The sequence below is a fragment of the Adiantum capillus-veneris genome, chromosome 8, assembly GCF_014529385.1.
Source record: "Adiantum capillus-veneris isolate H3 chromosome 8, ASM1452938v2, whole genome shotgun sequence".
Taxonomy (NCBI): Eukaryota; Viridiplantae; Streptophyta; class Polypodiopsida; order Polypodiales; family Pteridaceae; genus Adiantum; species Adiantum capillus-veneris.
The window spans coordinates 139,632,163-139,658,584 of record NC_140938.1 but is presented as its reverse complement, the minus strand read 5'-3'; the positions used below and the strand labels follow the sequence as shown (position 1 = coordinate 139,658,584).

The 26,422-nt window shown below is 46.8% G+C and overlaps 2 protein-coding genes across 2 annotated transcripts in view; one reads left to right on the top strand and one right to left on the bottom strand.

Annotated features, from left to right (window-relative positions):
* The window catches only part of LST8-1 (Transducin/WD40 repeat-like superfamily protein), a 158,827-nt gene that overhangs the window by 65,627 nt on the left and 66,778 nt on the right, over positions 1-26,422 (bottom strand). Inside the window, exons 4-5 of the mRNA XM_086518566.1 lie at positions 7,030-7,099; positions 6,822-6,899 (exon numbers count right to left, since the gene is read on the bottom strand). Of these exons, the coding sequence (XP_086374692.1) occupies positions 6,822-6,899; positions 7,030-7,099 (148 nt within the window). The remainder of the gene's footprint in view (positions 1-6,821; positions 6,900-7,029; positions 7,100-26,422) is intronic.
* Positions 20,463-26,018, top strand: LOC147453058 (uncharacterized). The gene is made up of 7 exons (XM_086518745.1): positions 20,463-21,111; positions 21,211-21,577; positions 21,668-21,829; positions 21,950-22,357; positions 23,160-23,288; positions 25,433-25,677; positions 25,778-26,018. Exons 1-7 carry the CDS (start codon positions 20,561-20,563, stop codon positions 26,016-26,018), a joined length of 2,103 nt encoding a protein of 700 aa, XP_086374871.1. The 5' UTR covers positions 20,463-20,560.

The window sequence follows — 26,422 nt, the reverse complement described above, 5'->3', positions numbered from 1 at the left end:
ATCAAGAAAGCCACAAATTTCAACTGTGTCAATTCCTTATCATCATGCGTTAGATGACATGAAGGAACAGTATACTGCTGATGAAGATTTTGCAAGGATCTTTGAACAGTTACAAGAGGGGAAACATCACGAGCACTACCTCCTCGGAGATGGTTTTATGATGATGCATGGCAGACTTTGTGTCACTAGGCCACTGCGACATAAGGTCATGGAAGAGAGTCATGTCCCACCGTATGCAGGGCATCGTGGCATTGATGCAACAGTTAAAGCGGTAGAGACGTTCTTCTATTGGCCTACCTTGAGGAGAGATGTGGATGCCTTTGTGCGAGCATGCATAGTTTGCCAAAAGGTCAAGTTTGACAGGCAAAAGGCACCAGGGTTGTTACAACCACTGCCGATTCCGGATAAGCCATGGGAAAGCATTGCTATGGACTTTATCTTTGATCTTCCAAGGACGCCAACAGGGAATGATGGTATATGGACCATTATCTGCAGGTTCAGCAAGCAAGCCCATTTTATCCCTGTCAGGAAGAAGATAAAATATGATCAGATGGCACGCTTGTTCATGTACAATGTGTTTAAGTACCATGGTATGCCACAATCGATTATCAGTGATCGTGATCCTCGCATGACCAGTTTGTTCTGGAGAGGATTGTTTGAGAACATGGGTACTACGCTCAAGTTCTCGTCTTCGTTTCATCCACAAACTGATGGACAGTCAGAAGAGGCCAATTCTACTGTCTTAGATCTGTTGAAATGCTATGTGTCAGATAATAAGGGCAAGTGGGAACAGTATTTGCCTATGCTTGAGTATGCGTACAATAATACGGTGCATTCGTCTACTGGCAAAGCACCTTTTGAAATTGTTGAAGGCGGCAAAAAGGTTCCTTCCATTTTGCATACAAAGGACATGATCTTTGAGGCAGATCGATATGTTGAGAACATGGATGAGATGTATAAGAAAATTAAAGTTGCCTTGGAGAAGACTCAGGCAAAGCAAAAAAAAGGCTGTTGATCGTCACCGTCGTGAATTGTTGTTATCACCTGGTGATTGGGTTCTGCTAAGGTTCGAAAAGGCAAGGTTAAAGAAGATGAAGGGCAAGGAACGGCTGTTTCCTAAGCTCAGCATGCGTTACTATGGGCCTTTTCAAGTGCTTGACAAGATCAGCGATGTGGCTTACAGGCTGAAACTGCCTGATGCGTGGAAGATTCATAATGCGTTTCACGTGAGTCTTCTAAGACCCTTCGTGGGTGATGTGCCAGAAGATATGCCAGTTGAGGATCAGCCAGAAGTTGAGGAACTTGATGAGATCCTGGTACCTGAGCAAGTTTTGGCACATAAGGACAGAAAAGTTAAAGGACAAGTTGCAAGACGTTATTTGGTGAAGTTCAAGAACTATCCACCTATGGATGCAAAGTGGATGGAAGAGCATGAACTATCAGAGTCACCAAATGTATTGCAGCTCTACCTTGAAGCCTTTGGGTTACAGCCTACTTATGCCCCAACCCAACGTGTGCAAAGGAGGGGTAATGATAGAGCTAGTACATCAAATGTACATATGAATTCAGTGCCATAGATGGAAATGGCAAAAGTACGAAGGCCTCATTAAGTCATTTGTATCTATGTATGTTACGACCTTTCTTGCGGATACATGCGATGATAAAAGAGTGTTGATAGCACAAGATCATCAGTGGCGTGTATTTATGGAATGCAATCGAGGACGTTTGCGATTTCAAGAGGGAGGTATGTCACGAGGACGTGGCAGTTATTAACCATGTCACAGAGATGTGGCAACTGCTAACCTTGGTTGTTGGTTTCTTTCCAATGGGGTTTATTTTATTTGTTTAAGACCCTCTTTTTGAAGTAGCAAACGGTCGGACATTGTATGGCCAATGTGAACGGTAGATTCACCCGCAGACGGGAAGTGGTCAGCACCGGAATTCGTATGGTAAGAGGATGTCTAGGCTCAGAGCAAGATCATATAGGTCCCCCCGTCGCACTTAGCAAGTTGGTGGATACTAGGAAGTGAACTCAATTAAGGCGTAAAGTGAAGGTGGGACTACCAACAAAAAGTATCCGACAGTTGGGCCACATTGCACTTTTCGATGCGGTCCCAATGAGGATAGATGGTCAGAAGACCAGTGGGAGCCCAACGGAAGCATCTCCTAAAATTTAGGGAACTTCTATTTTGGGCCGTGAAATGTGTTCGCGTCATTACCTCCGGTATGACTAGGGGAACATTTTATATCTCTGCCGCGAAGTCAACTGACGCGTCGGTTGGGATATTTTTAAGCGGCGAACCCGAAACGGGAAAATGCTTGAAAATGCGCCAAGTGTCACATTTTCGTGAACTTTCCTCTTGCAGAAAAATGGGCGCTGATTTTTATGCTGGGAGAGGCCTCATTTCAGTTTTTGTCACAGGTTAAGAGCTATGGAGTGCTTTCTTTCCCTCTCATGTACAGTGTGGTGCTAGGAGTGATGCCCAGCACACTACACACTGCTCTCTCTCTCCCCTACGTGCAGTTATGTGATGCCCCACAAGAGGGCTACTCATTTGACTCATGTACAGTTGTGTGGGTTCATGCTTTTGTGCTGAGGCAAGAGCCTCCTTGAGCAGGAACAGGGGTAGCTAACTGCTGCTCCAAAGCAGGCACTGGTGAGGGTCATAACCTCACCGTACAGGTGCAAAATCAGCGCTGTGTATGCGCTGTAAATTCACTGTTTTTCAGCCATACGGACGCCAAGACCATTGGGAATCGTGCCCCACTGGCAGAGGACGGTTAGGGGACTGTTTGGGGCTGAAAACAGGGCAAAAACCAGTAAATACAGCGTGCTGAATTTACTGTTTTTGGGCAGGAATCAGAGGGTATGCGCCAGTGCAAGTGAGTTCCAGCAGGGGAATTGGTTTCGCGCAAGTTTTGGGGCTGTTATGCTGCCGAAATTTGGCCAAATCAAATGGTATCTAGGTGGATACACGTGAAGGATTCCCAGGACCTTACCTTGTAATTTACCCTCCTAAAGAATAAAGAAATACCGAAAGGGGCGCCGATTTTGGGGCCTACAGGTTGTCGGCGTCTGCTCGGAGCATTCTAACTCCGAGCCGTGTGTGTATTCAAGTGTTAATTCCCGTCGCAGGTTTTCTTTGCAAAGTGTTGTGTGTGTGTATAAAGCAAGCAAAGAATTTCGGGTGAAAACCAACACCTACCGCCCTACGGGCCGGTTTCACAGGGCTACAGTGTCACTTCACAGGACAGACAATTGGACAGTTGGTTACAGTTGGTCTGGTTCACACTGAACGGACCCTCTGGGCTGGGGAGTGACACGTGGTAGGGTAACGACAGTACCGACGGTGGTCTAGTTGACATCGTGGCCAGGTCACCACCACCAGTCAGTTTGAAGATAGACTTAGCTGACTGGACATTTATGAGCCGTTGGTGGCTCTTTATGATTGTACATGTGAGTAGTAGCTGTTGGGTCAGGATCATCATCTTCTTTTACATCGGGTCCAGCATCGTCGTCGGGAGCAGAGAGTCTATACACAGAGCACTTATTCACCATCCCTGCACATCTGAGCCTCGACACCCCATTGTACCTGAGAGTCCTGGGCTAGAGCTGAGTGTGCTGCCACACCAGAGTCTGTATCAGTTCTTGAGATAGTCGAGTCATTTGTTGTGGTCTATTGTTACTGTTGTGTCTCTATGAGCTGAGTTGTTGTCTATTGTTTCCTGTTTTCAGCCTGTTTGAGTGAGATTGTCTCGCACATTGCACTAAGTAGCACCCACTGTAGAGAGCACGACACACTATCTGCGCTACAGGTGGCCCTCACCTTGCGCAACATCGAGGTTTCTTGGTCATCTCCGAAGGTATCCCAAATCTCTGGAGTCGTCGAAAGAGCCTCTTCTGTGGGACGGTGTCAAACACTTTGCGAAAATCCACAAAGCAACAGTAAAGCCTCTTCTTCCGCACCTTTGCCCCATCATTGAGGCAGTGCAGAACGAAGATGCGGTCGATAGTAGAGAGGGTCCGCCTCAACTCTGCCTGGCAAGGAGCCCGTAGGCCCTCAGCCTCCTTATAAGAACCAAGCTCATCCTCCCCATATAGCTTGGCCATTGTATGGCCAATCATGATAGAACGATAATCCTATAATTCCCTGGGTCCAAAGTGTCTACAGTCTTGTGGATCCGCACAACGGTGTGCCTGGTCCACTGCTCTGGGAAGCCCTCCCCTAAAGCCCAATTGAATGCATGTGCAATCACCGGGGCTATCATGGCGGCTTCATAAATGAGGTGCTCACTCTGTAAACCTATATGGTCTGATGATCGGTGGTACTATAGTCGGTGGATGGCCTTCTTGATCATCTCCGTCGAACTCGTGGGTCGAGGTCCGGGAGGTTGTGGAATAGGAGGTTGATTCGGCACCTTATAGAATTTCTCTACGTAGTCGTGCCATACCTGTGGATTCTCAATGGGGATAGTCGGTCGTGGCTCATGGAGGGTGTGCCATGATATGGCATTGCCCATGCTCATGAATAGATGATATAGCTCTAAAGCCTCGAAAGCTCGCCGCTTTCGGCGTGTGAGTGTCTTCATCTGGCGTCTGGCCTCTCAATCAATGGTCTCTCCAAGAGTTCGTTGTGCACGCAGCCAACGGTAGAGGTCTCTGCACTCATCATGGTACCAACGTTTTTGTGGCATGGTCCCTAGGGGGGGAGTGTGGCTTGTATGGCTGGTGTGTAGGAAAGAGCTGATGGTTGATGTCTAAAGATCAGACGTGATGTGAGGGGCAAGCATAGGTAGTGGTATAGGGAGGTGGAGCAGGAGGAGTCCCTTCTCGACCTCTGCCGAGTATAAGGGGGCTAACTCATGTGTGAAATGGATCCTGTTGACTCTCACATGGTGGCCTCCTCTTGTATGGCAAATAGTACCACCGGATCCTCTGTGTCGTATGTCTCACATTGATTCCTACCTGTCCTAGGAAGACTTCGCCTAGTGTAGAGAACTCCATAATCTCTCGACAAGCATGTGTATGGGAATGGTCTCTCCTCCCTCTCCCCTGTTGTCTCTGTGGTAGCAAATCTGGAGCCTGAGGGGGCGAAGTAGCAGAGGGCGATGTAGATAGTCTTGGCCTTTGATAGCTCAAAACGGATCCAGAGGTAAAGGGCCTGTGGGTCTCATGCAACAATATGTATCTTGCTTTGGATTCCCTGTCTGAAGAGTATAGCCACCACTCTTGACCCTCGTGTGGTGTGCTGGCAGTTTCTCTCTCGATGTGAGAACTCCCACTCGAAGCCCTGAATCTTTGGTAGACTCCGCTCTGGACTCTCATCTATCTCTGTCAGAAGAATGATGCCCCATCCTCTCATCACCTCCTCGAGTCTCTCTGGGTGTGTCTATAGATCCCCGTTGCAATTCCAAACTGCGAGGTGGATCTCCTCATGTGTCCCATAGGCTGCGAGTCTCTATGTGATGGTCTTGCCATCAATGATGACCCTACCATCTGGGTATACCGCCTTCTTCCCTTCTTTACAAGCTCTCTTGACTGTAGGCATGCAATGTCTTGTTTCATCTTGGTAAGGTCGACGTCAAGGTAGATAGGGAGCCCCTCGAGCGCTCTCAAGATAACCCTCTTTCGGATGAAGGATGTTCGAGACTCCTCGGAGGTGAATTGGAGCATGAGGGCTCTTTTTTGTGGATCATTATCGGTTCTCCAAGCTTTGGAGAGGGCGGCTCCTCGTCTTCTTTGTACCCGAGCTTCATGCATAGGGCTTTCCCATCGCTCTCGGGTGTGGACCCCTCTTCTTCTTTGATTCCAGTCACTCGTACATTGAGGCAGCAGGCTTGTCGCATTTTCTCTTCCTCAATGATTGTGTAAGATGAGAGCTTTATCTATTTGGGCTTCCGCTTTCGCCTCCTTTTTTATGTTCTTCTTGACTACTTCAACCCATCCTTCCTTGGTAGCCTCCAATTTGTCGTTGATGCTTGCCATGAGAACTTGGTGATCTCCTCTTTGAGGGCTTCCTTGGCTTCCGCTTTGATCTCTCCTTTGGGGGTGAGGGATGCGATAGAAGCACGAAGGAGGTCACTTTCTCCTTAAGCTCTTCCTTTTCTTTCTTCCATTCTTCTTTCCCCTTCTCTCTCTTCTCCTCCCACTTCTCCTTCTCCTTCTTCCATGCTTCCTTCTCCTTGGTCAAGCCTTCGACCTCTTTCTCAAGCTTGTATAGCCGACTAGTGAAGCCATCGAGGGTATCCGCGATGTTGGACGTCATCTTATCATCCGGCTTGTTCATCTCCGGCGGCTTGGTCGTCTCCTCCTTTGAGGCGTTGTCGGCATGTCAACACTTTGGGGGGGGGGGGGGGGGGGGGGGGGGGGGGGGGGGGACTGGCGCAGGTGCAACAGCAAACAGCACGGCAGCGTGCAGGTGCAGCAGGAGGGCAGAGAGAGAGAGAGAGAGAGAGAGAGAGGTAAAGCCGACAACTCAATAACTCTGGAGGTAGAATGATACAAGATGACTAGTATGTGGATTGGGGCTGCACTGATGTATTGAGCCAACTCTGGATCGGCGGGCAAAACCTCCAAAAATACCCAACCACAGAAAATCCACAAAACTGTGAATAAATTATAAAATGGGTAAAATGTCTGGTGCAAACCCTATATGTGCTTAGATCCACAGAAGGGTCAAAGGGTGGCCAACCCACAACAAAGGGCCCGAGTGCCTGTGAGAAAACCCGTAGCAGGAGTGAAAGCATCTGGAAGGTGAACGTAAAAGCTCTAGCAAGCTGGACTTTAACAAATGTTAAGGCAAAAGAAACTAAATACTCACCAATTCACAACTGCAAGAATTTGCTGTCAAGTCCCACACACGGATATTACCATTTTGATCCCCTGATATCAGCTCTTTCTGGCAGCGTCACAGAATTAGACATTAACCAAAACATTCTTTTGAAGATAAATCAGCCTGAATCAAAGTAATCTGTGATTTAATTTCAAACACATAACATATTCTTCTATCGTATTAAACTGGAAATTACTTGATTGGGATGTAGTACTACTGTGTTGACTGCCGCACGACTTTCATATTCTCTTTGGCAACCAGGGGCACTGAAACACCAACAACAAAAATTAGAACACACGGCCCAAAGTGAAAATTCGTCTGAGACGATGACACATTTAATACAGATCAAGCACTCACAGTACTAACACCCATTGAAGAGGGGGTTTTCTTCAGTTGGCTAGTCACATGCTTATGCAAGTCCCTACTGAGTGGCCGCTTGCTTCTTGAAATTACGTAGTTAATAACACTATCAGCTCGTTTTCCTATTTGAATGCAAAATGTACACACGAAAGCAGGCATACACAAACACACAGCCATTTATTTGCTCAATTATTTGCAAATTTGTTCATCAAAGTGTGGAAGTACACACACAAATAGGACATGCATACACACACATAATTATACACACACATGACCCTCACATCCGTGATTGCGCGCATCCATACACATCTATGTATGTGTGCGTGCATTACATCTAAACTATGAACATGATTTGAAGCATTTACGACGTGATTTGAAATGCTCGCTTGCCAAAAAAAAATCATGTAAAAAGTTGAGACTTTAGGGGAAATATAAATCTAGATGTTTACTTACATTCACATGGACCATAATTCACTTTCATGTCTATGCACTTGTTAAGGTGTGGTATTATAACCACCATTTGAGTCTAACCTTTGAGTGCATATTAACCACACATTGGCCATATCAACACCACTTAGAAGTTAGAACCCATTGAATAACAAGAAAGGAACTCACCCTATCCGACTAAGCTGTCTAAGCTTTCTGCTGCTGCTGCTCCCAATCCAACCATCGCTCCCACAGCTCCCCCTCCCCCCCGTTTCTCTTTTCTCACTACCGCTAGCTCTACCCATCCCCTCCTCCCCGGCCCCGGTGGGGTCCCTTCCCCCTCGCTCACAGCTCACCCTTCCTCTCTCTTGCCCCACTCATAGCCTCACCTCGCTCCGGCTACCTTGCCGCCTCCTCGCCCTAGTAATCCCCCCCTTGCACCGTCCACCCTCTCCTACCGCCATGTGCTCGCTTCCCCCCATGCTCATTGCCAACCCCCCCAATAAGAAACCTTCCTCCCCCGCCTTTTTGACGTTTTTTTGACAGAGTTCTTCCTTGTCCAAGAGTTTGTGGGCACACATTTTCCTCTTCGTCTTGCTCTTTTTTATAGTAGCATGCAACAGAAGGCATGGATGAAGGATTCCGCCTTGCCTTCACTAAGGGACTCTAGTGAAGCCCCCTTGACCGACCCCTTGGAGTCCCCCATTTGACACCCTTTCACTGCAGGAGAAAGCTAGCTTAGTTGCTAAAGTCAATCACTTCCTTAGTACCCCCAATTGCATACAAGATGGGTCCTCGCCGTCATCGTCGTCACCGTCGTCGACACAGTACCCCAACACCTAGTACCCCCTGTGCATTGGCTCGGCATAAGGATCCACAGACCCATCAAGAACCTCGTCGTCGACACAGACCATCGACCCATCAGTACCTTGTCGTCGACATAGACCCATCAATACCTCATCATCGTCATCAATGTCGTCAACGCAGCCCAGTAGTACCTCGTCGTCGTCATCAACATAGAACCTCTCAATACATCAATACCCAATAGTACCCAGCATCAGTTCAGTACCCAGCATCAGTACCCATTAGCATCAACATCTCAGCATTAAGCATTGTATCAGCATTGTTGCAAGAATAAAGAAAGTACTTGCTCTCGCAACAGAGCAAGGGGGCTTGGGACCCAACATGCCGTGGCGTCTCTTTATTTCGGTTCAGTTCGGTTCTTTCAAGTGAAGTAAAGTGTCCCTTGTGTTTGTGCGGAGTACTAGATCCAAATTAATTCATAAACACTTCCGCTGCACCTTACAGGCTGCCATGTGAAGATCATGGATGTCGTCCAATGCAATGCCTGCAACAAGGGAGTGGCGCTTTGCATCCAGATGATCACATCGCCTCTACACATATGCCTTAAGAAGAAAAACGCAAGGAAGACCTCCCATTGCCCATCATCACACGGTGATGCTTCTCTTTTGCTGGTGAGCGAAAACTGTGGGCTGGGAAGGCTGCTCAAGAAATGCAAGCAACTGCCTTCCTATGTGCACTGCTGCCCACTAGGGGCACCCTGCATACAACAACATATGCACTCACACTTCCCCAATGTAGCCCTGCCCATTGATAAATACCCCCAAGGGGGCTGGTCGGCCAGACCTGAGGCAGCCCTCACGATCTCATAATAGGGGAAAAGGGGCAAAAGAGCTCTAGAATCCCTGTAGGGCTCTGGAGGAAATACCAGCAAGGTTGGGAAAAATACTCCCAGCCTACAGGAGCCTATTGACCATGGGCTAAGCCTAAAAACCCTTAGCTGACATGGCTAAACATATCACAACATGAGAAAACTACCTCACTTTGGCTGGGGACAGCCACAAAACAGTCCTCACTCGCTACTCATGTCCTTGGGAGATACCGGGACCTTTTCGACAAATCCAGAAAGATGCCAGAACTCTTAACACCCTCTCTTAGCTCTTGGAAAGGAAGACAGGCCACCGAGTTGCATTGAGCAATTAGCAATTATAAGATGAGGGTTTCGTGGACGAGGATATGTGCAACAAATCCCGGTAGTAGAAAAGTATCTAGCAATATACGATCCTACTGTCAAAGGTGGCAGCGGCAGATGCAATGAAGACAAGAAATGGCTTGTGATCCAATGGGCACCTCAACTTCAATCTACAACATCTGCAATGCGAAACACATGAACAAGGCACACCTATGGAGAAGAGAGATCACAGAGGTAGAAAGAGACAAGACAATATAGAATGAATCACAGAGAGAGAGAGAGATCTGGGAAAGGCTCTCCATGCGGATAACACCCGCATAGAACTGACATGCCCAATGGATAGACCTAAAGGCTGAGGTACACACAACTCCGACTGCTACTGACACGGTATCGGCATGGGCTGCACCGAACTGCATCTCCTCCGAGCAAGAAAGTGGATCTGGAGAGAGAGGAATCAAGGCTCAAGGCTGCCGTCGTATGGCTGCCTCTAGAGGGAGAAGGAATCCTTTGCTCTCCTAGGCCTGCATCGGAGATGCTCTGCCTCTGCATCAGATCGGTCCACCTGTAGGCTTCCCTGAGGAGAAAACGCAGAGAAGGGATGTCTGCTATCCAATGCATGTCTGAGGTGCTGCCCCACTGCTGGGAGAGAAAAACGCTAGGGCTGAATGCACCCACTGCCCCTCCTAGGACTGCCCCCTGTGCCCCCCAGAGCTTGCACCACATTGTACCTCCCCTAGCTAGGTGGTCTCGTACAGTCACGTACGTTTTGTTCATGTACCAAGACGTGCGGTATTCATCGAACTTTAAAAATATTTTGCCGCACGATGACGTTACGGACGCTTTAAAAAAACAAGCGTGCAATTCTTTAGCTTGAGAGATGTAGAGCTTAGGAGATGTAGACTTGGGGAAGGCTTGAGAGCTATGAGGGAGGGAATGGAGAGCTGAGAGCAATGCCTCATGAGAGAGCTTGAGGACAATCTTGAGAGCTATGAGTTTATGAAGAAGAGGAGAAAAGAGGGTATGCTTCTACAGAGTTAGGGCCTTGAGGCTTGAGGCCCTTGAATCTTGAACTAGAGGAAAGGAGGGAGAGAGGAGGAGCATTATGCATAATGGAGGGAGGGAAGGAGAAAGAGAGAGAAAGAAAGAAAGTTCTATTAACGTCCTTGTCGAAGCCAAAGCTGGCATATAGGACAAATCAGATACATCTTTGATTACAATCCACTTTGGGTATCATCAAAAAAGAAAGGTGCATGTGCCAACTCACTTGAAGGCTCTAATGACTCATAAGAGTTAGATATTACAAATGATAGAATCACCATGTGACTAGATGTGTGCATGTGTCAAGTCCATGTCTTTGACAAGGGGGGTGTGGTCTTGAAATCTCTGATAATAGCTTTGCCTCCTCTGTAAACTGCCCCTTTTCCTTGCTTCTCTGATGCATTGGATTCCTGAGAGAGAGAGAGAGAGAGAGAGAGAGTGTGCACAATGCGAGGGAGGGGGATAAATTATAAAGGGCAATGAGCATTGACTCTTGAGGTAATGTCACAAAGGTATCCTAGGCTAAATGTGTGCAAAAAGTTCCCCTCAAAAGGCAAAGTCAAATAGTCAAACTGCTAGTTGGCAATCAACATGACTATTTTCGTCAGACGGAACGGACTAAACAAATTGACGGGACGATACAGTACGGGACCAAACTAAACGTCTTGTCCAACGGACACGGACTACCCTGTCCCCTAGCGCTCCTACCCTCACCTATATACCTAACAATGACCAGGTCGGCCGGCCATCAGCCAGTCCTCACGACTTGGGAAGTGTAGAAAAATAGGAAAAGTCATAGGCCATGTCAACTATATCGGCAAAATACCCCCCAGCCTACAAGAGCCTAGTGGCCATGGAACAGAGCCAAAACCCAAGGCTAAACATGGCTAGACACAACTGGACATGAGAAACCTACCTCACACTGGCCGGGCACAGCCACCAAACAACCCTCACTCCCTAACAGCTATCCCTGGGAGAAACTGGGACCGACTGGACGAATCCACAGAGATGCTTGAACTCTAACACCCCCTCTCAGCTCCTGAAAAGAAAGTCGGACCACGAAGTTGGAGTGAGCAATCTGCATCTGTAAAGAGAGGGTTTCGTGGACGAGAATATTTGCTACAAACTCCGGGGTCGAATCAATACAGGGCCGTTGTATCATCCAACTATTACCCCCGAAAGACATCCAAGAAGTATAATGTTGTCCACTGAATATAAATCCAGCTATATCAAGAATCTCCTCAAGCAAACCGGCTCACAAGTCGCACAACCAACATCTACAAAAAGTATTGTTGTTGAACGCTCTAAGAGTATGCCTCAAAATTGAGGATAAAGGCATAAAAGACTAGCATCCGGATCATTTTCAAACTCTAAAGTGCTCTACCCTCGAGGAACAATTCGGAAATATGTACCTCCGGTCATATACCCATGCCAGAATCTCCAAGCTACTACGGGAAGTCCAAAGGAAGGGACAACCGAGGCTACTAAGGAATTATATGTCTGATGACGAAGAACAAAAGAACTGCACCAACCACCGTATAAAATGATGAACAGCAAAACTGAATCTGAAGGAACTTCATCAGATTGTGAAAGTGAAACTTCATCGGAACTAAGCCTACTAAGGAATTATATGTCTGATGACGAAGAATGAAAGAACTACACCAACCACCATATAAAATGAAGAACTACAAAACTGTATCTGAAGGAACTTAATCGGAACTGAGAGTGAAACTGCAACTGATCTTCAATTGTCTGGAACACCAGTTGAGAGAATATCGCCCCACTCTCAGAGTCAATCGGGAATGAACATCCAGCAGAAAAGAACACATCAGTAATGAGACTACAGCTAACACGACAAGATCAAGAGACCCTGCACCCAAGCTCTGCAAGAGAGGAACAAGGTGCTGTTGAAAGCCACCAAATAGATTGTCAATCTTGTCCGCTGCACATGGAACCACAAGAACTAAATGGAAATAGTGTGCACAAACTGACTCCCAAGTTGGCTCCACATCCCCCTCTGAAGGGAGAACACCCGAACCATGGATAACTGTTATAACTCTCCAACAAACTTTACCTGTATGATTGGATCGCCCGGGGTAGGTGAATTCGAGAGGAAAATAATATACTTGTGGAACCTGGAACCAAATCTGGGAGAACCAAGAAGACTGTCTCCCCTCTTTGCAGAATGCCGACTAACTGTAATTGGTTCCTAGTCCAAGAAGGACCACTATCCACCTATCCACGATAACATGCCAGTCTAAGGATAAGGGAAGTAGGTGTGTGTTGAATGGTACAGCCTCCAGGGATCAATCTGGAAGACGAGGCATAGGAACTACTGCTCGGATGCAGTGGCAAGAGCAATCGTCACACCAAAAATCCGAAAGACGAGGCAACCACTGAAATGGCTAAAGAAAACATCCGCCAAGATACTAACTGCACTCTGGGCTAAAGCACACCATCCAAAGCCGCAAGAACCCAAGGACTAGAAGACACCGTGCATGGTACTCCACTGAATGGAGCACAGATAGTCGACTAAAGATAATAACCTCGAAGCCCCTTCGGAAAGAGAAATATGCTCAAAAGTACGCTCTAAGGTAACAACCGACTCTACCCACATCGGCATAGAGCCAACACTTTCAAAGATAGCAAGTCCCCCTCCCACCCAATCCTAGGAAAAGAGAATGAGTTGTCAGGTGCAACGGAAGTGTTTAAGGATTTAGCTTGGATATAGTACTCCGCACAAACACAAAGGACACTTAACTTCACTTAAAAAAACTAAATTGAATTGAATGAAAGAGAGAGACACGAGAGAGAGAGAGAGAGAGAGAGAGAGAGGACACCGAATGTCGGGTCCCCAACCCTCAAGGGCCCCCTTGCTCTGTTGCCAGAGCAAGTACTTTCTTTATTCATGCACAAGGCCGATACAATGTCTAAATGCTGAGATGCTGATGCTAATGGGTACTGATACTATTGATGCTGGGTAGTGATGATACTGGGGTACTGCGGGTATTGAGGTACTGAGGGGTTCTTTGTCAATGACGATGACGATGACGAGGTACTTATTGGGTCTATGTCGACGTCGATGATGTCAACGACGAAGGTACTGATGGAGTCTATGTTGACGACGATGACGTCAACGACGAGGTACTGATGGGTTATGTGGATCCTTATGCCGAGCCAAGGCACAAGGGATACTAGGTGCTGAGGTACTATGTCGACGACGGCGATGATGACGACGCTAAGGCTGAATGCCGAAATCTGCTAGCGATGTCGATGGCTAAGGGATCTGCAACCACGACGAGGCTAGGGCTGAAATCTCCTCGCGCTTCAAAGCTGAAAACGCTCGCTGTCTTGGCTGAAAACACTGACCATCAAGGGCTGAAAACGCTGATGGAGAGTCTTGAGGAACCCTGGCTGACCTCAGCTGGAAACGCCAGGTGAGATGACGCTGAAAATGCTGGCTGCCTTCTGCTGCCTCCTCTGCTGATACTAGCACCCAATGAGCTCCATATATAGGTGCTGAAATCTGGGTCGAGCAGGCTATAAATCAGCCCCACGACCATGTAATAAAGCCAAGCTAGGGGTGGTTTACACGCAGTAAATTGCCTACGTGATGAAATGACTGAACTGTGCACGAGAGGGTATGCAACTATGACCGGCCTAGCCATGCACGTCTTGCTAGAGGCTCACAAATGTGCCAGGCTAGGTCCTGAGCTAAAACTGCTAGACTATAGCAGAAGCATGTCCACGTAACGCAAGTGAAGTGCGCACGTGACATCCCCTCCTGTTAAAGGTGAGGCACAACTGCCGAACTTCTATCTTTGGCTCTTTCTGTACTTCTGATGATGACTGCTTGTGGATATACCTAGATGAATCCAGGATAAGCCCAGATTCACCCTTGAAGGAAAGTGCAAGGTATAGACCCATGGTAGTCACCCACAAGACAATATAACCATCAGCTCCATCATGCATAGTATTGACTAAATACCACGACATCCCCACTAACGTCGCCAGTGCCCAATAGTGGGTGTAGAACTAGGTACAAACATATGCTCCCCAACACAACACACACCACACGCACGCACACACATGAGCATACATCAACACAAAGTTCAGCGTACTGAGTTTCTGTCAACTCCCGAGATCAAGGGCAGACTCAGCCATAATGAAGCCTAGCACTAAAAGAAGCATTCAATCGAGAAAATTAGCACGAAAATGAGGTAGTTGATAGGGCATACACACCACAAAAGATAGAAAGAATAAGCACAAGATCAACTGGTCGTAACTCGGACGAAAACTTCACAATGTCAAGTCTGCATGTCCGTTATACGACTAAAAAATATACCTAGATGAATCTAGGATAAGCCCACATTCACCCTTGAAGAAAAGTGCAAGGTATAGACCCATGGTAGTCACCCACAAGACAATATAACCATCAGCTCCATCATGCATAGTATTGACTAAATACCATGACATCCCCACTAACGTCGTCAGTGCCCAATAGTGGGTGTAGAAGTAGGTACAAACATATGCTCCCGAACACAACACACACCACACGCACGCACACACATGAGCATACATCAACACAAAGTTCAGCGTACTGAGTTTCTGTCATGACTCCGGAGATCAAGGGCAGACTCAGCCATAATAAGGCCTAGCACTAAAAGAAGCATTAAATCGAAAAAAATAGCACGAAAATGAGGTAGTTGATTTCGCACCATAAAAGATAGAAAGAATACGCACAATGTGAAGTCTGCATGTCCGCTATACGACTAAAAAATATACCTAGATGAATTTAGAATAAGCCCAAATTCACCCTTGAAGGAAAGTGCAAGGTATAGACCCATGGTAGTAACCCACAAGACAATATAACGATCAGCTCCATCATGCATAGTATTCACTAAATACCACGACATCCCCACGAACGTCGTCAGTGTCCAATAGTGGGTGTAGAACTAGGTACAAACATATGCTCCCCAACACAACACACAACACACGGACACACACATGAGCATACATCAACACAAAGTTCAACGTACTGAGTTTCTGTCATGACTCCGGAGATCAAGGGCAGACTCAGCCATAATGAAGCCTAGCACTAAAAGAAGCATTAAATCAAAATAATTAGCACGAAAATGAGGTAGTTGATAGGGCATATGCACCACAAAAGATACAAAGAAAAAGCACAATATCAATTGGTCGTAACTCGGATGAAAACTTCACAATGTGAAGTTTGCATGTCCGCTATACGACTAAAAAATATACCTAGATGAATCCAAGATAAGCCCAGATTCACCCTTGAAAGAAAGTGCAAGGTATAGACCCATGGTAGTCACCCACAAGACAATATAACCATCCGCTCCATAATGCATAGTATTGACAAAATACCACGACATCCCCACTAACGTCGTCAATGCCCAATAGTGGGTGTAGAACTAGGTACAAACATATGCTCCCCAACACAAGACACACCACACCCACACACACATGAGCATACATCAACACAAAGTTCAGCATACTGAGTTTCTGTCATGACTCCGGAGATCAAGGGCACACTCAGCCATAATGAAGCCTAGCACTAAAAGAAGCATTAAATCGAAAAACTTAGCATAAATCGATGAAAACTCCTGCAAACGGGTGGATACTGTGAACATAGGTCCGGTGCGAGGAAATCAAGCAACGAAAGCACCTTTCAGCACATGGAGTTTACAAGCAGTAGGTTGGTCGCCTAGGCTGCATGTCGAAACCTTAGAGCAGGGCCACGCGAGCAAGTTCTGTTGTAGATGAAGTAGCAAAACCCTAGAACAAACCAACATAAATCAGATGCCCACGTGAATCTGCTTCCGATCGACTCGCGAGCTGTTCTGTCACTGTAACAAATCCTAGAGCAGACCAGCGAGAAGTAGATGCCCACTTAAATCTGCTGCAGATGAACTCGCGAGCTGCCAAACCCTAGAGCACGTTCTGTAGTTGGAATGCGAGCACTAGGGGCACGACTCTCTCTCTCTCTCTCTCTCTCTCTCTCTCTCTCTCTCTCTCTCTCTCTCTCTCTCTCTCTCTCTCTCTCTCTCTCTCTCTCTCTCTCTCTCTCTCTCTCTCTCAGTGTTGTTCAATCGTGCCATGTGTGAGGGATTACCTGAGACTTGGAGGTTGTCTATTATTGTGCCCATCTTCAAGGCTGGTGACCCTACAGAGCATGGGAACTACCGCAGTATTATGGTTGGACACACATTGGCACGGTTGTATGCATCTATTTTGGAGCAATTGGGCAGAGGGCGAGGGTGTACGAGCAAAGGGTCAGGCCGGCTTCAAGAGGGGTTTCTCCACTCTTGATCATATTCTGACACTCAGGGCCATCACTGAGGAGGGCAGAGCACATAGGAGACGGATCTATTGTAGCTTTGTGGATTTTCGCAAAGCATTTGACATGGTACCAAGAGCTCGATTGATGCGTAGACTACAGGAGATGGGGGTGCCCATAGAGGTGATTTGGGGGATTATGGCTTTGTACAAATCAGTGATGGGACATGTACGCACTCCGGAAGGAGTATCTGATTTAGTTCACTCTACTATTGGAGTGAAACAGGGCTGCCCATTGTCTCCTACTCTATTTGGTATGTATGTTGATGAGGTGTCTAATTACATTGACAGAGGGTGACAGGGGTGCCCAGCTGCCAGAGACGTGGATCCCATTGTTGCTATATGCTGATGATATTGTGCTGATATCTGACTCACCAGAAGGTATGCAACGACATTTGGATGCACTACGCAGTTTTGCAGAGGATAGTGGATTGTGTGTAAACCTAGGTAAAACCAAGGTTATAGTATTTAACACCACACCGCAATGGGTCAGGAGATCAGTACCTACCTTCAAATATGGTTACGAGATTGTGGAGTATACAGATGCATACACTTACCTGGGGGTAGTCTTTACTAGCCCGAGATTTTCTTTGAGAAGAGCAGCAGAGACTAGACTAACTAGAGCTGGTGTAGCTCTGGGAGGAATGGAGAGAATGTGTTCGCAGGTTCAATCCCAGGAACCTAGGACAAAGTTATGGCTCTTTGATACTTTGGTTTCCTATGTTATATGGGGTGCAACTTTGGGGACCTTCTGTAGGCCACGATGGTTGGAGGCGTATGGAGAAGCCCATGGTATCTATGATCTCTCAGCTGATTAGAGCCAAGGCTTCCGTACCGCATCATGTCATTCAAGCGGAATTAGCTGCCCCCCCTATGGAGATTGAGGCGCTTACCAAACTAGTGTCCTTTGTACACAGTCTGTGGGATACTACCAGAGACAGATATGCCAGGGTGGCTCTAGAGCCCTCCAGACAATTAGCTCTTAATGGGGATATATCATGCTGGTATGCACAGATGGCATCATGGTTTCAGACACATGGTTTCACTATGGACAGGTTGCCTCCTTTTCAATACTCTCTACATGCACCCTTGAGGTCTCTGACGCGGGTAGAGATTAACAGACTCATTCGTCAGGATCTGATCCAGCTGGACATGAGGAGGACATGGATAGAGCCGATACAGGAGTTGGGCACAAAGATGGCTTTCTATAGAGAGCATCTTCTCCACCTCACGAGGGATGGGTTTGTGATTCGACCTTGCTATATGGACACGCATCTTTCTCATGGTTTGCGTTGTGCCATTCGTTGGATACGCACATCCTCACATCAGCTCGAGATTGAGACTGGTAGATTCAAAGAGACACCAGCAGATAGCAGGATATGCCGCTTATGCCATCTAGAGCCAGAGACGGAGGTACATTACATATGTCATTGCACAGTGTACTATGAGATACGAGGCCGTTTTCATTGTTTATTCAAAGAAGGTTTTGGGCCTCTATCTAGGGTCAAGAGCTATGAGGATCAGAGATGTCTTGGGCTATATCTACTTGAGTTACACAATCATAGAGAAACTTTACTGAGGAGAGCTGAAGAGAGACAACCCCAGAGACAGATCACTGATTTCTTTACACTAGATATTGTACACCCAAAAGAATAGACAGAGGAGCAACCAACAATGGAGAGGTCTGCCCGCACTACTGGCATTCTCATAGACCGAGCATTGGAGCTAGGGAGATCTAGACGACCCCGATGGAGAAGAGGAGCTACACAGTTTCGAAGGAGGCTACAGCAAAGGATTCGAGCCATACTTTTTCGTCGTCCAGAGTGCAGATGAAGATGGATCTCTATGAAGATGGATCTCTACTTCCCTCCCATATTGTCTACACATTGTACTGCTTAGTTCACACCAGGATAGTTTTCGTACGTCGAACGGAATCTCTCATTCTGTCCGGCCGGACCCGTCCCGTGCGTTCCATTCGTTCCGTCCGGTGACTTTTTTATGCAGTTTATGACCGTTGGCAGCTTTTTGACCGTTTTGCAACGTCCAGTTTGTAGGCCTTTTGGAGCCGTTTGCGGGCAGTTTTGAAGCCAAATTCAAGCCCATGGCCCATTGCCATGCTTATTGCCCAAGGGCCAATGCCCATTGCTCAAGAGTCAAGCCTCACATGCTCTTCCTCTCCTATTTAAGCAACCCTTCCCCTTTGTTATCCAACACAACCTACAACTACAAGCTACAAGCTTTAGCCCTAAGCCTCTCAATGCTCTACCCTCTCATCTCCATGTGCTTCCATTGAAGCTCTCAAGCTCTCGAGTCTCCATTGGGTCTACCATCTCTCTCCTTCAAGCTCCCTTGGGTGACGGGTCTCTCCTTCAAGCTTCCTTGGGTCTCTCTCTCTCTCTCTCTCTCTCTCTCTCTCTCTCTCTCTCTCTCTCTCTCTCTCTCTAATCTATTGATACATCATACATCATACTAGTAGCTACTAGCTACATACTACATAATGCCGCCTCCTCTTCATGAAGCCTTTGAGAAGCATTGCCGATATTTTGAGCGGGTGGGGGGCAAGCAAAACTCTTGCAAGTGGTGGTGCAAATATTGCCCAAAAGCTATGACCTCTTCCGTCACCCGTCTCATCATCCACTTGACAAAGATGGGAGGACAAGCGGGGCCATGTCCTAATATCCCCAAAGATATCCTTGCGGAATGCAAGAGAAAGTATCTTCCATTGAAGACACGCAAGGGTAGAGTCACCTCGGATGAGTTCGTGTCGCCGGATGTTGATAGCTCCGATTCGGAGGAAGAGGCCTCTCCAACTATGTCCATGGCTACCGGTGCCACCGCGGCCTCATGTGATGGTAGTGCCTCCTCCAAGAAGTCCAAGGGGTCTTCAAGTGATGGTGGCCGGCCTCCGAAGATGGCAAAGCAAACTTCTCTTGCGAAATCGGTGGGTGGATGCTCCGGCCCCTTGTCTTTCCTCAAGGAGAGACAAAGAATCGCGGAAATAGAGATTGCCCGCACGGTGATTGAATGCAATCTCTCCTTCAACATTCTTCGGTTGGAGCGATGGAAGAGGATGATCATAGCAATTGCGGCGGTTGGTCCATGCGAAGGGTGGACGGGTGTGTCATACCATGACATGAGAACAAAGAAGCTTGATGAAGAGAGGGCAAGGATTGACAAGTCACTTGAGCCCCGTACGTGCGGGTTGGGCAAAGTATGGATGCTCTATCCTCTCCGACGGATGGAGCGACCGCAAGAAGAGGGGCATCATCAACATTCTTGTTTCTTGTCCTCTTGGTACGTACTTCTTACGAGCGGTGGATGCGGGTTCGAGAGAGAAGAAAGTGACCGGGGCATTCGTTTGGAAGCACATCCGCCAAGCCATTCTTGAGGTGAAACCGTAAATCGAGCCTTTATGTCTTGAGCAATTTCCAATGAGTCCTATGTTTTAATTTTTAAGTTTTAACTCTTCTTGTCACAAATGCCTCTTGTGTAGGTTGGTGCGGAGCATGTCGTGCAAGTGATTACCGACAATGCTTCAAATTGCAAGGCAATGAGTAAGAGGCTAGAGAAGGAATTTCCATCCATAGTATGGACTCCATGTGCCTCTCATTGCCTTGACCTTCTCTTTGAAGACATAGGGGAGCTAGGTTGGGTGAAAGATATCCTCAACCAAGCACTCTCCATCATCAATTTCATCAATGGCAAAGTGCGGGTGCTTGCCATTTACCGCACCTACTCCGACCTTGAGTTGAAGAAGCCATCGGCCACTCGCTTTGCCGCCATGTGGCTACTTCTAGAGCGGCTCTATGATGTGCAAAACAAAATACAAAAGACCATGGTCTCCGATGAGTTTAAGGAGTGGATGAATGGAGAGTCCGCCGCTTCCCAACAAGATGCAAAAGCCATCCAACGGCTTTGCTTGCGGGAGGAGTTTTGGCAAGAAATTAAGGGTCTTGTCGTTGCGATCTTGCCCTTGTGCAAGGCTCTCCGCATGACCGACATGGAAGGGGCAACTATTGGGCTTCTATGGCACTTCATGGAGGAAGCTTACAAGGAGATTGAGAAGTCTACAATCCTAGATGGGGCTCCCGATGGAACACGGTATAACTACATATTTATTATTACATAATACATTCTCTATATATCTAAATTCTACATGCTTGTTTCTCTACTTAGTACATTTCCTCTCTCTTCTTGTAGTGATTACCTCGAGGACTCTCCCAAGAGAGACGACATTCTCCTCCTAATCACAAAGCGGTGGGATTGGATGAAGAGACCTATCCATTACTTTGCGGCTCTCTTGCATCCGGCTTACAAGAAGCCCGAACTCTTTGCAAATCAAGAGCTTATTGAGGAGCGCAACAATTACCTCTTTAAGGTGCTAAAAGAAGAGGACATTGGAGCATTTCTCCAAGAGGTAATCAACTATAGCGACCAACGAGGCACCGCATTTACTTCCAACTTGTGTTGGAAGCGGCAATCCTTGGTGAAGCCTTTATTTTGGTGGGAGAGCTTTGGCTATCAATTGCCTACTCTCAAACGACTTGCTTTGAGGGTTCTTGGCCAAGTAAGCGACAAGCCTCAAACTTTTACATTTTGTGCTTAATCTCTTCAACTATAGTCTCTTATAGCTTATGCCTCTCTTGATGTGTTTTAGGATTGCTCATCGGGAGCATGTGAGCGTAATTGGTCCGCATACTCCCTCATCCACACCAAAATCCGAAACAAGCTCTCAACGAAGCAATTAGAGCGACTTATCTATTGTCGCTCCAATTTACGCATGTTGCGCTCTATGCATGAGATGCCTATGGCTCGACAGGTATAAATTATAAATTATAATCACGACTCACTCCATTTTCTATACTCTAGAGTCTAGTCTTTAATTAGTTTGAATATACTAATTATGTTTTCATTGTCCAATGTTGTAAATGTCAAATAGGTCAACGTGGATGAGCTCACACTTACGATTGACACTCTAAAGAGTGTCAATAAAGAGCAAGACCCTAAGGAGCAAATGATTTTTCGTGAGCTCTACTTGGAGCTTGAGGAGATTGATCGCCGGGTTTCTCGCACACGATCACGCAAGAAGGTCGTCATCCATGGAGTTACATCAGCTACAAGAGGCAGAGGTGCCAAGGCTACAAGAGGTAGAGGCAAAGCATCAACAACACCCACGGAGGCTCCTAGGACCTATGTGCGGAGAGGCTCCGGAAGCGGCTCTTGTGCGGCGGCCATCACTATGGAGAATAGAGAGCCTCGAGAGCTAGAGTATGATGATGAAGGCAACCTCATTAGTGATGGAGATTATGAGCCGTCATCCTTCGACTCTTGTGAGGAAGAGGATGATGTTGATGAGCAAGGCTCAGAAGAGGAAGATGAGGAAGATGATGAGAGCACTAGTGACTAGTGACTTTACTATTTAGTCTCTCTATTATGGTGTGCCACTTTTTGAGTACTTTGTAGCCCTTGCCACTTGGTCCCCCCACTTTTTTGTATCCCTTGCCACTTTTTGAGTACTTTGTAGCCCTTGCCACTTGGTCTCTACTAATCAAATTTCAATGATCATTTTGGTTTATGTAATGCTCATTCTCTTTAGTCTTTGAGTCTTGACTCTTTACATTGTAGTATTGTAACTACGAACTTGTAATCTATACAAATGTCAAGTTTCTATAAGTAAGTATTAAGGCCTAAGCCTTAGGCCCTTAGACTTGAGAATTATTTGTTTTTTTAAATTTGAACGTACATAACGTCATCGTACATCATAAATTTTTTTAGTTCGTTTAGTACCGCACATCATCGTACGCGTACAAAACGTACAGGACCGTACGAGACTACTATGGTTCACACCTTTCACACCTATCAGCTTAGTTTAGGATTCCGCAATATTTATATTTTGTTATCCTAGTTTAATTTATTTTGTTAATCTGACTTTGTATCAGATACACCGCATTGTAACTTTCTGGTCTCATAGGTCACTTTGGCCTTTTGAAGACGTTAATATAACATTTCATTTCATCTCTCTCTCTCTCTCTCTCTCTCTCTCTCTCTCTCTCTCTCTCTCTCTCTCTCTCTCTCTCTCTCTCTCTCTCTCCCCTCATGAGATACCCAGACCATAGATGCCTAGGCCTGTTTTTACTCGAGCTGCGCAGACACTTGGAGAGCTTGCTGAGGACATAAGGGGAGAGCCAGTCTCAGAGGCAAATCACAGATTTCTTTATGAGCAGTCTGAGGAGTGTTCACCACAGCAAAGCTCAGCTTCAAATCACACCCAACCAGAGGTACATTGATTGATCGGACGATTGAACTAGGGGAATCCAGATGACCACGATCACGAGGGGCTTCACATTATCGGAAGAGGCTGCAGAACACGATCCGGATCACCCTAGCTCGACATGCGAGGCGCCCAGTCAGAGTACTCACTATGGAAGATATTGACGAGATTCGCCACAGACCAATGACGGATTTCCTTTGAACCCCCCCCCCCCCCCCCCCTTCCCTTTCTGCGCGTAACACCAACACAGGTGCTCTTTTTGCTTCACTAATTACCGGCACCTGCGGCAATCATTGGGGCTTTACAAGTTATAGGCCAGCCATAGTGGCCTACACACACTCCCTTTTGAAGCTGCAAATTCACCACCGTGGCATTTGGTTCTCTACTAAACGCCAAACGAGTGGGCCTCATTTTCAGCACTTTGCAAGAGCTGCCCACGTTCACCTATTGGTTGAACCGTTCTTGTTCTGAGCTGGGATACACACCTAATCAACACTTGTTGCAAGCAATTTCTCTTCATAATTTCTTGAGAGAGAGAGCTTCGACTTCTTCGACTCCTACTCTTTGGTCAGTTCTTGCTCCATGGCGTCCTCCACACCTCCACCAGGCGTCACGACGACTGCCCGGGCACCCTTCACCTGGAAATATGACCCGACTATGGAGGACCTTGCCAATATTGAGGGAGCCACTAGACATTACCTTGGTCGGACACTGGTTGGGCGCATGGTGGGCCTCTCCTCTTCACGTGGCACAGTTCGCAAGGGACTCTAGTCTGCCCTCAATGGCTCCGAAAGCAGCGTCTTAGAGCTCATCATGCTCAGCCGTGGCATCTTTCAAGTGCAGCTTTTAGACAACCGTTGTGCTGAGTCTCTCTACAGTTGCTCTTCTATTGTTGCAAGGACCCGACTCTTGGTTTTAGCATTGGACACCAGACTTTGATGTAGAGGAGTTTGATCGCCAACAAAGGATCCCTCGTTTTCCAATCACTCCCTCCTTTCCATCGCTCCTAGTCCATCTTTCAGGTTGTGTTACTAGTGTAGTCGCTAGGTGGAACCTGGTTATACCAGGTTTACTTGCTACAAAGATCGGCACACCACGAATACAGGTCTACACACCGGGGGACACCCATTTCCCGGATGAAGTACGACTTCGCCATCCCACCATAGACCAAGTCCTTCTACAAAGGTTGGTGGTTACGGGTCGCCCGGATTAGTGTCTTAGATGCCATCGTTTTGGGCACATGGTGAAAGAATTCCCTATCCATCATCCATGTCACTCTGAGCCACAACACCCCCCACCTCAAGCCACAGCACGTGGTTGGCATAAGGTCCCTTGTTGCCATACTTTTCAACAAACATAGCCTCCAACAGCACCACACCCACCACTTGGTGTCACAAATTGATGACGTGGCATGACCACCCGCATACAGATGCTGACGTGGCGAACAGTACAGACGTCCGAAAATTGCGTTGACTACTGACGTGGCAATACCGACCCCCATAAAACGCTGCTGACGTGCCAGAACTGTACGGAATTTCGCAAAAAAAACTAATCCTTTTGAGCCAATTTTTGGGGATTATTGCTTTTGGAACCCTCTGCTTTAGAGTTTACTGCTTTTGGGGCTCTGCTTTTGGCATCCCTTGTAAGAATAAAAGAGCCCTAAGGCCCTCACTCCTCAGAGCATCTGGACGCAGAGTCTGAGAGCAGAGGACCCTTCGGGAATTGTACTTTGCTCAAAGATTAATATAAAAGAAATACCGAAAGGGGCGCCAGTCTTTGGGGCCAATCTCTCTTGGCACGGAACTACATCGGGCCGTGTCGACCAAAGTAAACTGTGATATTAAAGTGTGAAGTGTTTTAAGTGATTCTCTCTCGTGTCGCGACGACAGGTTCTAGACTTGGGGTGCCCAAATCTGTGACAGTGGTATCAGAGCACGGCCAATTTCTCTTCTACAAGGAAATCCGATTCTTCTCGCGACCCACATGGATTCAGGCAAGAATCAAACAACTTCCCCTGCCACCTCTGAAGCGGGAGGCAGTACGGAAAATTCAAGCGGATTAGCAGAGAACGAGTACATGCCACCTCCGCCTTTGCAGTTCCAACTCATGGAGATGCAATGTCAACAACAGGTTGATGGGTGCGCATAGCAGATGCTCCAGTTTGCCAAGGACCCAGAGTACGCCAAATTTTTGATCCGGCACCGGATGGATGAATTGCATACTCATTGGCAAAAAGCCATAGAATCACCAATAAAACCGGCAATCAAGAAACCTCCTACTCCAAGGATGTTTACTGAAGATGAACTCAAGGACATTGTCGAAAAACGAGTCAACCAATTATTTGGGTCAAAGGAGAAGCAACTGAAGAAACGTAACAAGGGAATTGACTTTCCCTGGTTACTTGGGCCAAAAATCCTCTCTTGCGAAAGCAAGAAAATAGAAGAAGCATGTACGCTTCAAAGCATTGTACAGTTCGTCCTCATCTTCTTCTTACAGCTCAGACAATTCATCCTTTTCTAACTTGAGTGATGAGGAAAGAAAGGGCAAGAAACGACGAACGGACTATACGTTTTATTCAAAAAGGAAGCACTTTTACAAAGCTAATCAGTATGATTTTCTCGACGACAAGGGCAAAAAGGCCAAGGAATTTAAAGAGGGTGGACAAGCAGTAAAGTTTGAAACTTTTTCAGGGTTTCGAGATGCTCCTAAAGGCTTTAGTCTTCATCCAGCAGTTTGATATAGCATTTTCTAGAGGCCACTATATGGAGCACTCAAAGATTAGGCAAGCAGCATCCTTTTTGAAAGGAAATGCTCGGACATGGTGGTCCACTCTTTTATTAAGAAAAGAAGCACCGACAGAGTGGCTAGAATTCAAGAGACTTTTTATTTCTTCATGGCTCACTCAAGAGTACGAACAAGATGTGAAAACAGATTGCAACCATCTTCGGATGATCAAGGTTGATACTTTGGATGATTACTTTGTAAGATTTTGGGATATTGTCCTTCCAAACTCTTCTTTCAAGAAGATCAGTTTTAAGGAGTAGATTGAGAGGTTTTGTTATGGACTCCCCAGAGAAATTCGAGACTATTGCCTTCAGAAAACGTCAAGACTATTGCCTTCAGAAAACGTCAGAGTCCATT

Bases quoted from the DNA above. Each gene is read 5' to 3' on its own strand.
- LOC147453058 (XM_086518745.1), top strand. From the start codon at position 20,561: ATGAGTAAGAGGCTAGAGAAGGAATTTCCATCCATAGTATGGACTCCA. The intron at 21,578-21,667 runs GTAAGCGACAAG...GATGTGTTTTAG, and splicing joins CTTTGAGGGTTCTTGGCCAA to GATTGCTCATCGGGAGCATG. The intron at 23,289-25,432 runs GTACATTGATTG...TGCGCATAGCAG, and splicing joins CAAATCACACCCAACCAGAG to ATGCTCCAGTTTGCCAAGGA.